Genomic DNA, 11,784 nt, shown 5'->3' on the forward strand with positions numbered 1-11,784 from the left:
GGAATGAGCAACGCACACAAGACTTCAAAAGATCACAGCAACACGCACACAAGCAGCAATAAGAGCTCGCAACACAACTCAGAGAGTACACAACTCCACAAGAGCTCTATATGCTATCACAATGAATCGAATGCGCTAGATCAATGTCTTGGTGCTTAGAAAGGTTGTTGGAATGCTTGGTGTGCTCCTCCATGCGCCTAGGGGTCCCTTTTATAGCCCCAAGGCAGCTAGGAGCCGTTGGGAACAAATCTGGAAGGCCATCTTTGCCTTCTGTCTCGTGGCGCACCGGACAGTCCGGTGCACACCGGACACTGTCCGGTGCCCGATTTGTTTCCTTAAATGGCGAAGCCGACCGTTGCCGACCGTTGCAGATCTGGCGCACCGGACAGTCCGGTGCACACCGGACAGTCCGGTGCTTCCTTCCGACCGTTGGATCGGCCACGTGTCGCGCGCCGATCGCGCGGCCGACCGTTGGCCCGGCCGACCGTTGGCTCACCGGACAGTCCGGTGCACACCGGACAGTCCGGTGAATTTTAGCCGAAGTCGCCGGAGAAAAACCCGAGAGCGGCCTCTTCGGCCGAGGCAGCCTGGCGCACCGGGCACTGTCCGGTGCACCACCGGACACTGTCCGGTGCACCACCGGACAGTCCGGTGCCCCAGACCGAAGCAGCCCCTTGGCTGTACACAGCCAAGTCTTCTCTTCTCTTCTTCTATCTGTTTCTAACACTTAGACAAATATATTAGTACACAAAACCAATGTACTAAGGCTTAGAAACATACCTTAACTTGTGATTTGCACTTTGTTCATCCTTGGGCATATTTTCACATTTAAGCACTTGTGTTTGCACTCAATCACCAAAATACTTAGAAATGGCCCAAAGGCATATTTCCCTTTCACTTTCTGCGTGAAATACGATTGAACCGCATCCCAAAGCCAGTTTAAATGGTTTTGAGTAGAGCCAAATCAGGTTCAATAGGATAGCTCAACTGGGAGTTCAACTGGCCTACCCCGATTGAACTGTCCCTTAGAGCCAGTTCAACTGCTTTCTCAGTAGTGCTTTGCAGTATGGTCTTGTGACCAAGGACCGGTTCATCCACCTATGCAGCAGTGCTGCCAGACTGTGCTGAAGGGGTTGGCGGAACGACCAACTGCACAGACACCGGTTGAACCACCCCTGGGGGCCGGTTCAACCGAGTTTTTAGCAGAGAGGTCCAGGGTGAAAACCCAGTTGAACCGCTCGTGGGGTTGGTTCAACTGATTTTGAGCAAAGAGCTCTACTAGCTTAGGAAAGTTGAGCTGCCACTGAGGGCAGGTTCAACTACCTTTGACCAAAGAGGTTCTCGACCACCAAAACCTCGGTCCAGTTGAACTCGCACGAAAGATGAAAAGACTTGTTTTTTGAAATTAGCTTTTGAAAGTGAGAAACTTGAGTTTTGCAAACAATGTTACCTTTGTGGATCCCTCTTAATTGTACGGTAATTTCTACGACTCAAGAAATGTAAATTTTGAATTGTCGATGCATGAAATCACATGAAGCACGCCATATGATGTAAATAACTTAGCCACAATGCGTTCCTTTTTCGTTTACTATTAATGCATGTACTCCTTTTGTCTTTTAAATAACTGAACATATAATAGGAGTAAACTTATTAGATACTTTATTTTTTTTGTCATTTAATCACTAAACCCTCAAATGGGTCGATTGCACTTACATGCATCATAGATCTATTTTTGGGCTATACCATATGTTGGAGCGAAGGCCGAACATGACCTCGATCTGTCTGACCCGATTATGATCAAACATGTTATTGGTATAGATGCATTAGGCGAAGGGTACTTCAGATCGGGCATGTAGCACTTTCCATTTCTCTCCCTTCGATAGGGGGCGAAGGCGAATGCCCATGCTAGACGAGGAGGGGGCCTCGCCGCAGCCTCATACGCGCTTCGAAGGCCTTTTCCCAGACAACGAGGTACAAGTCCTGGCGAAGTCAAGGACATGACACACATAGTCAAGGGTGCGACACAAAGGCGAAGGCCATGTCAGATTAGGGGGACCCAGGCTTGGACTTGTAATCATCCGGGCCCACTTGTAAGCCCTTGCGGGGTAGATTTCGTAGTATGTCTGAATTATTGTACTTTGTCCCACTGTAATGACCTTGTTTAGGGAAATATTCTGAGAATGTAACCAGGGGTATAACAGTACTTGGGGACCCACTTCCCCTCCCGTTTACCTATAAATATTCTACACTGTACACAGATGGGGCATACATAACAAAACGCTACAGTTCCCTACTTACCGTCTCGTTGTGCACCTGAGCTCTCTTGTCTCTCGAGCGTTGGGCCCACATTTCCATGTGGCAGAAGGAGCCAGCCAACACCATCCACTACCGTGGACGTCACTTAACAAGTTTAAGAACCGGATTTTCAAAAAAAAAGTTTAAGAACCTAAAAACATATTTGTAAAGTCCGTGGATCTAAGTTGCATTCGAACTATAGTTGTTGGCTCTAAACCTACATTTATATCCGCTTAGCCAACAGAACACATATGTTTTTATGTTTTATACTTTATATTTAAGCATATTAGTATACAATACGTGCGATGCGACGACACACATATTTATCAGATATTACTGATAAGAACAAATATTATACTTTATCTTATCTAAAAGGCCAAGAAATTATGAGTTGAAAAGAAGTCCGACTTCTTTTTCATAGTTCGTTTGAACACTTGTTTCACTTCAGCTAACGAGATGGTACTACGTGAGAGTGTTGTATTAGGTGTAACTTTTTATCGTGTTGAGCTTAGTAATTTCTCATTGTCCATCTAATGTAACAGCCTATCGAACCTATTGTTATTGTTAGACTAGAGTTGAGCTTAGTAATTTCTCATTGTCCATCTAATGTAACAGCCTATCGAACCTATTGTTATTGTTAGACTAGAAGCAGGATATAAAAATAGACTTACACCCTTTACACGTGAGACACGACGCGGTTCAAGTAAAAATCATAGTAACTTACAGACACACTGCTGTTAAATTAAAAAAATGTAGGACATGATATACGCAAGGGGCGAACGAGAAAGACAGCAAGCGAACTCACGCGCGCGGGTTCGGCGCCACCCTCCAATCCAAAGGGCAAGGCAAAAGCTCGCCCCACCCCCAAGGCCCCAACCTGCCTATACGGCCAGACCTGCTCGCCTGATTCGCTCTCCCGCGATTCCACCCCCACAAATCCTCCGACCCAACCCAATCCAGCGTCTCAAAATTCACGCAACTTCGCGTCGCGTCGGCTCCAAATTTGCCCCCTTCGATCCATAAATCCCTTCCCCCACCCCCGATTTTGCGCCGAATTCGGTTAGCTTATTACTCTCCGAGCTTATCGCCAACCGTCTGGTTAGATTCGATTCCCCGTTTGTTTTCGCTTGAATGTTTAGCTTTCTTGATATTTTCCCCTTTATTATTTTGGGTTGATTGTTGTTCGTTGTTTCTCCCTTTCTGAAATCCGGATTGGGCCTTTTTCAAATTCGCGATCAGTCCCGACCTCGAGATCCGGCTCATTTTTTCACCCTCTTACGTATTCGGATCGAGCCCGAGCTGCCAATTCGAGGAGCTCCGAACGCGGGCCGCATAAAGCGAATCGAATGAATCAAGCTTGCGCGACGGGCAGTTGATGCCACCCGGCGATGGATCGCCGCATCCTCAGGACCTCGTCGTGCAACGGCAGCGGTAAGAACCCGTCCCCTTCCTCTCCCGCGGCGGTCTCACGGCCTGCGTCCTCCGGGGGCATCGGCTCCAAGGACGACGCCGCTGCCGGCGAGCGCAAGGCGCTGCTGCCGCGGCAGCCTCCTGGCGGCATGGCGCGGAAGGGCCGCAAGGGGTCCAACCGCCGCGTGCAGTGGAAAGATAAGCATGGCAGCAAGCTCACCGATGTCAGGGAGTTCCAGCCTAGGTACGTCGAAAACAAGCATCCCCACTCATTTTATGTGTGCTTTCACAATGTGTTGGTGCAATTGTTAATGATTGATGCTACCGATAGCAAAAATCTTTTGATACCAAATTATACTATTGAATTATATGAGTTCTGTAATTTTTGCTAGTTGGTGAGGTTGCATTATTTTGCACAAAATGGAGTTATAAGGATAGCTATAAGTGTCCCACGGTAGCATTTGTTAAGACTATGTCTATAGCGGGAAATGGGAAGAACGATGATCGGATTATTTGTCTGGAGCTGCAGCTTCAACTAGAACGGTTTCAGTTATCGCCTTATGGGACGACATCTTGTCTGGCAGGGTATGACATTAGAACATGTGTTTTGTTGGGGTATGTCGTAACCTTCCATTCTCAGCAAGGCTAACGGAATGATTGTGCTTGGGAGCTTTCGATCACCTAATTCAAGTAAGTTGGTTTAATGCATGTAGTTGCCTTTTTCTGGAGTAACTTGGATACCTCAATAAAAACTGAAAAGTTTGTCGTTATCGAGCCACCTAACACGCTCTAAACGTGAATTTCTTGGCTAATAAAGTTCAGGCAGAGTTTGTTACTCTGGTCTAAAGGCATGGTCACTGCTGTTAATTGTTGGGCGAGGGTGGGAGCGTAAATGTTGAACTCTACCGCATTTTGAATGAGTCTGGTTTGCATGTTTTTCCTTGTTTGCTTTTGATATACTATTCTGCTGCAATACATGCACGAAAGGTGATCACTGGTTTATTCTGAAGTTCAGCTTCTCTGTTAGTGTTCATCTGTAAACATTTTTGTTTGCAAAATGCAATTTAGTGAGTAAATGATTCAAGTGTTATGATCTGAATACTGTGCTATTTCTGGCTTTCTAATCGGATGATGAGCAGTCAAATTCTATGGGGTCAATCACTATTTAATTAGGCAATCTAGATTAATTGAAGTTTATGATTTTCTTTACATTTATTAGGCATTTTTTTGAGGAGCTGCACATGTTAATTAGCAGTAGATTGTTGGATTCGTACTCTTTATCAAGTAATAAATAACTTCCAGTACTTAGGGGTTAAGGTAATTAGTTCCCCAAAGGAAAAGAGATTTAAGACAGCTAACACTCAGTATCTTATTTTCATCATTTTATACTTATGCAGTCAACTGGCCAAGTTGACAAAGTTAAATCTGGACACATGCATGTACATTACACAACCTTGCTGCACCTAAAAACTTTGTTTCTATACATTTATTGTAGTGGAGATGTTTATGTCTTTTATGCCCATGTCAAGCACTTTTCATGGGATCTGAAGTTTTAGTTTGCACTAATGAAATGGTGGGCATAATCTATCTTAGTATGCCAACAGACAGCTGGAACTAGATACGATCACATGGCCACCCATCCTGATTCCCATTTTGTTTAGTTGACCCGGTGGAGCAAAGGAATCTGACTACATGGGAAAAAAATCTTCTGTGGGTTTGACCACACTATAACCAAAAGTTCATTTTCCACTTGCTTGGAAGAATTTCTGTGGAGGACACATGGTATTCTATCACCAGTCTCTAACAACAACAACAATAATGCCTTTTACTCCCAAGCAAGTCGGGATAGACTAGAATTAAAACACAACAAAATCCACAAGTCAAGGTTCAGACATATGAATAGGTATTTCCTATGCACTCAAATTCAAGGTTAAATTTATAGTTATATTATATCCTTTATTTCCTTTTATTGTCTCTTTCCATGTCAATTTTGGCCTTCCCTCCCCTCTCTTTCCATTGCTATTGTGCCTTAGAACTCACTACGCACTGGTGTCTCTAGAGGCCTTTGTTGGACATGAACCATCTCAACCGATGTTGGACAGAATTTTCTTCAATTAGTGCTACCCTTAGCCTATCACGTTCACATATATCATTGTCCTGGACTCGCTCACTTCTTGTATGGTCACAAATCCAACACAACATACACATTTCTATAACATTGATCTGTTGAACATATCATCTTTTTATAGGCAAACATTTTGCACCGTACAACATAGCAGGTCTAATTGTCGTCCTATAAAACTTGTCTTTTAGCTTCAATGGTACCCTCTTGTCATATAGACGTCAAATGTTTGACGCCACTTCATCTACCCTGCTTTGATTCTATGGCTAAAATCTTCATCAATATCTCCATCTCCAGTTAGTTGTATTATTCTCATTGTTTGGACCAGACTAGTAACTCCTCAAGAGCGAAGTTGAGATGAAACTGCACTTCACCTGATAGTGAGTCAATATAGCCCTGTATTCTGATGTTCTATTTAATCCACATAGGAACCCATCAAATTTCAACTACTCTGCAATGGGCTTTAGTCTTATCTCCAAAGGTGAAGTGAGTATACTTTGGTAAGATATGAAAATAACATGGAATTTCATGCTACTTTGTTTTATTTCTTATGTGGGTACTGCTGTGGTATCTGAACACATATGTGCATACACAAACCTATATTTCGCACATGCACACCTGCTTACACACACCTCCACAGTCTTGGTCTCTGGTGTGATTGACCTCCATGCCCCAGACGACATCTGCGTCTAGTTGCGCTTCAACGCAGGTGGGTAGGCTGCAACCAGCCACCTAACCATGAAGCTATCAGTTTATTTGCGCCAATCTCGTGCTACTTGAGGGTTTGTTTGTTGGCTCGATATTGGAGCTTTGGTTGTATGAACAGAACATTTTCTTTTAGTTTTATAATCTATATGCAGCTGTAGCTTTGTAGCTTTCTTGGGCAATAATGAGGTGAGTATCATTTCCTCAGGTCCTGTTCTGACTGACAAAACTATTGCAGTTATGTTCTGTTTTCACGAGATCACATTCTAGGGAACTAGCTAAGTTGTTAGCTATGTTTTTTTAACATTAGCCGAGTCTTTTATTGTCTTAGTAGATTTTGAAAATCATTGAAATTCTTTGTTAGTATTAATTAGTCATGATGTAATGCAGTCAACAGTGATCTGTGTTAGGGGCTTAGGGCTGGTTGCACTTTTATATTTTTGAACCGAGCTTATTGTACTTACCTTTTTTCCAAAATATTAATTTCTCTCTGCTAGCTTCCAACTTTGCACTTTTCTTGACAAATATGTTTTCCATCTGAGGATATTATAGTTTCCTAAACTAATAATTCTCCTCTGCTGTTTAGAAATTTCCCAGTATAAGTATTTTTCAGTTTATATAAAAAACACATTAGGTATTAAGAATGTTATTTTAATTGAGAAAAAGTTATTATTTAAAGTTAAGAGGGTCAGGCATGAGCATGATGTCATTAAGCCTTCAAGTTGATTATCTCTATAACAAATCAGATATATTTTGATATTTTCCAATTGCTACTGCTTTAAAAGCCTCCATGCTATATTAAACTGCCATGCTGATCTTGTTTATGTTGGAGTTTCAAGAGACCTACTGAACCTTACTACTCTGTACAAACTATTTTAATATCTTGCTCTAACTATGATTTTACCTTTTCCATATTTTACAGTGACTCAAGTGACTCAGATGATGAATATTTGGATACATGCATATGCTCAATCATGTAAATACATCTTGCACAGGTGGATTCTATCATGTGTATAAGGAGCTGTATCTCAGTATTACTGTCTTCGGCTTGGCCCTAACAGTACAGTGACAATCATGCATGCATGCATAGTTCGTTCCAACAGACTCCGAACTGGTGATAATCAGCTGGCCTTAACTGGGAGTTACATCAAAGACCTAGAAAATGATCACCGGATTCAGTAGGTAGACATGATTAAAGAAGCCGAGAAAGAATGCCTTTCTTTGGTTTAATTTTGGATACCAACAGCATCCTGAGTTTTTGGCAGAGTAATGATTCATGTGATAATGCAAATGCTATTAGAATCGAACATTACTAATTCCTGTGCATGATTCAGATCGATTTTGTCAAATAGGATTTGATGTATTAACATGGTATGTTTCTTTTAAAAAGAATCCTTGCTACCATCATTTGTTACTTACAGGAGCTAGTGCCCAGATTTGTGCTGAACACTATTAACAAACTGATCTGTGCAATTTCATATTTGCATCTGAATTTGTGCCGCTATGCCGTACTGGTACTTTATTTTGAGATGTGTTGTGGGCCTGCATGACCGAACAAGATTTGCTAATATGCGCATGCCAACAATAGGCCTTGCTAAAATGCTTATGGGTCCACAATTTGTAGACACAGATGGATCCACAAGGGATCCACAAGTCATAGACACTGATAGGCATTTTAGCAAGGAGCTATTTTAGCAAGGAGCTATTGTTGTCGTGTGCATAAACACAAATAGTCTCGTGCTATCGGCCCAGCCCAGCTATGCGCTAACTGTTAAGCTGTTGTTATGTTTCCACGCATGACCACGGGCTGCATAGAGTCGGACAATGGGCCTGTTTGGTTCAGCTTTTTTTTAACCAGCTTTTTCGAGAATCTAGCTGTAGGAAGAATCTGACCGTGTAGAGAATCTGAGTATCATTAGAATTACGTGTGGAGGAAGATAAAGTTGTCTATGGGGCTCAGGATCTATAAAGTGATGGATTATTACTATTGCGACGACTTAACCAGTTATATGTTTATGTTGATTTTGAATGATTTTTACCCAAACAAATTTTATAGAAGCTGGCTGAAAAGCTAAGGGGGTGTTTGGGAACAAAGTTTTTCTGCAGTTTTGAAAGAATACTGCAGTATTCTCAAATACTGCAGTATTATATACAGAATGGTGTTTGGCAAGCTAGCTAAAATCTCAGTTTTTAAAACTGAAGTATTGCAAATACTATAGTAGTTTTAAGCTATTCTAAACTTAGGTCTGGACCTCAGTTTTTAAAACTGCGGTATTGTCATGACTAAAGTATACTGTCGGGGACCATAATTAGGGGTACCCTCAAGACGCCTAATTCTCAGCTGGTAACCCCCATCAGCATAAAGCTGCAAAGGCCTGATGGGCACGATTAAGTCAGGGATCAGTCCACACGAGTGACTCGATCACGCTTCACCCGAGCCTAGCCTCGGCCAAAGGCAGCCGACCTCGAGAGACTTCCGTCTCGCCCGAGGCCCCCTTTTTATGGCGGACACATCACCGGCTCGCCCAAGGCCTTGGCTTCGCTCAGAAGCAACCTTGACTAAATCACCACACCGACTGACCAAATTGCAGGGGCATTTAACGCAAAGGTGGCCTGACACCTCTATCCTGACACGCGCCCCCGGCAGAGCCGAGGTGACCGCCGTCACTCCACCGCCCCACTGGCCAGTCTGACAGAAGGGCAGCGCCGCCTGCGCCACTCCGACTGCAGTGCCACTCGACAGAGTGAGTCTGACAGGCAATCAGGCCTTGCCAAAGGCGCCACGGCGAACTCCGCTCCGCCCGACCCCAGGGCTCGGACTCGGGCTAAGACCCGGAAGACGGCGAACTCCGCTCCGCCCGACCCCAGGGCTCGGACTCGGGCTAAGACCCGGAAGACGGCGAACTCCGCTCCGCCCGACCCCAGGGCTCGGACTCGGGCTAAGACCCGGAAGACGGCGAACTCCGCTCCGCCCGACCCCAGGGCTCGGACTCGGGCTAAGACCCGGAAGACGGCGAACTCCGCTCCGCCCGACCCCAGGGCTCGGACTCGGGCTAAGACCCGGAAGACGGCGAACTCCGCTCCGCCCGACCCCAGGGCTCGGACTCGGGCTAAGACCCGGAAGACGACGAAACTCCGCCTCGCCCGACCCCAGGGCTCGGACTCCGCCCTGGCCTCGGCTGAACGACTTCCGCCTCGCCCGACCCCAGGGCTCGGACTCTGCCCTGGCCTCGGCTGAACGACTTCCGCCTCGCCCGACCCCTTGGCTCAGGCTCGGCCACGGCAACAGAAGGCAGACTCAACCTCGGCTTCGGAGGAAACCCCACGTCACCCTGCCTAGGGCACAGACCGCCACGTCAACAGGAGGCGCCATCATCATCCCACCCCGAATCGACTCGGGTCACGGAGGACAAGACCGGCGTCTCATCCGGCCAGCTCCGCCAGAGGGGCAATGATGACGCTCCACAAGCTCTATGACGACGGCGGCCCCCAGCTCTCTTACGGAAGCAGGACAACGTCAGCAGGGACTCGACCGCTCCAACAGCTGTCCCTCCATCAGGCTCCGCCGCACCTCCGACAGCCACGACACCACACCAGCAGGGTGCCCAAATCTCTCCGGCTGCCACATTGGCATGTACCTAGGGCGCTAGCTCTCCCTCCGCTAGACACGTAGCACTCTGCTACATCCCCATTGTACACCTGGATCCTCTCCTTACGACTATAAAAGGAAGGACCAGGGCCTTCTCAGGGAAGGTTGGCCGCGCGGGACCGAGGACGGGACAGGCGCTCTCTTGGGGCCGCTCGCTTCCCTCACCCGCGTGGACGCTTGTAACCCCCCTACTGCAAGCGCACCTGACCTGGGCGCGGGACGAACACGAAGGCCACGGGACTTCCACCTCTCTCACGCTCGGCTCCGGCCGCCTCGCCTCTCCCCCCTTCGCGCTCGCCCACGCGCTCGACCCATCTGGGCTGGGGCACGCAGCACACTCACTCGTCGGCTTAGGGACCCCCCTGTCTCGAAACGCCGACAGTTGGCGCGCCAGGTAGGGGCACGCTGCGTGCTGACAAACAGCTCCCCGTCAAGCTCCAGATGGGCAGTCTCCAGCAACTTCTCCGGCCCGGGACGGTGCTTCGTTTCGGGACTCTCGAGTTCATGTCCTTCGACGGCAGCTACGACATGACACTTCTTCCACCGCCGCGCGATTACGACAATGGCGGCCGACAACCCGCCCGCCGGCGGCGGAATCGACGACGTCTTCCCCGCGTGGTGAAAGAGCAATATTCGGGCTCGCTCCGTTCTCTCCCCGGCCAACGGAGGAGGAGGCGGAGCCGTCAAGGCCAGACGGGAGGCCGCGCTTCGTCGGCCGTCGAGCGAATCGACGCCCCTGACGCCCCGACGGAAGGCACGCCGGACGTCGACCTCGCGTTCGAGACGGAGGCGAGCGCCGTCCCCCCGCGGCACGCTGACCCCGAGCAAGAAGACGACGCCGGCGCGCTCGCGGAAAGCCTGCAGGACGTCGCCCTCGAACCAGGGATGACGGCGCAACCAGTCCCCGATGTGACTACGTCGCTCCTCGTCGACCAAAAGGTAACGACTAACTCCCATCTTGCGTCATTTCGACTCGGCCTCAACCCGCCAAACGACCTCGTTTTGGCGGGCGCTCTCATTGAGGCGAGTGCAACCCCACTGAGGTTCTGTATGCGGTCACCTTGGGACCGACTGACGGACGTCTCGACCTACGGGCCCTCTGGGTCCGAGGAAGATGATGATCCCAGCATCGGTTGGGATTTCTCCGGACTTGGCAACCCCAGTGCCGTGCGGGACTTCATGACCGCATGTGACTACTGTCTGTCCGACTGTTCCGATGGAAGCCGCAGCCTTGGCGACGAGAGCTGCGGCCCAGGCCTCGAATGTTTCCACATCGAGCTAGGGGATCCCACCGAAGGCAACCATCTTGGCATGCCGGAGGATGGTGATCTCCCTAGGCCGGTGCCTCGCGCCGACATCCCACGGGAGCTAGTTGTGGTCCCCGCTCCGGCGGGGGGTTACGACCCACAACTCGAGCAAGTCCGCGAGGCGCAGGCCAGGCTCAACGAGGGAACAGGAGCGCTTGAGCCGATCCGTCGGGACGTCGGACAGGCATTGGTGGGCCAACCCCTGGCCGGAGAAATACGTCATCTGCCCCAAGGTCTCCAGCACCGCGTCGCCAACGATGCCAGGATCAGGCCGCCGCCCGCATCCAGTGGGGTCG

General features: G+C 48.1%; 1 protein-coding gene across 2 annotated transcripts; it reads left to right on the plus strand.

Moving 5' to 3' along the window:
- The first annotated feature begins 3,090 nt into the window (after positions 1-3,090).
- LOC100278549 (uncharacterized) lies at positions 3,091-8,018 on the plus strand. Of its 2 annotated transcripts, XM_008673840.4 has the most exons (4): positions 3,091-3,393; positions 3,535-3,949; positions 6,256-6,327; positions 7,455-8,018. In XM_008673840.4, the coding sequence occupies exons 2-4, from the start codon at positions 3,684-3,686 to the stop codon at positions 7,510-7,512; spliced, it is 396 nt and encodes a 131-aa protein (XP_008672062.1). In that variant the 5' UTR covers positions 3,091-3,393; positions 3,535-3,683; the 3' UTR covers positions 7,513-8,018.
- Positions 8,019-11,784: the final 3,766 nt, after the last annotated feature.

Source organism: Zea mays, chromosome 1 (genome assembly GCF_902167145.1).
Source record: "Zea mays cultivar B73 chromosome 1, Zm-B73-REFERENCE-NAM-5.0, whole genome shotgun sequence".
Classification (NCBI taxonomy): domain Eukaryota; kingdom Viridiplantae; phylum Streptophyta; class Magnoliopsida; order Poales; family Poaceae; genus Zea; species Zea mays.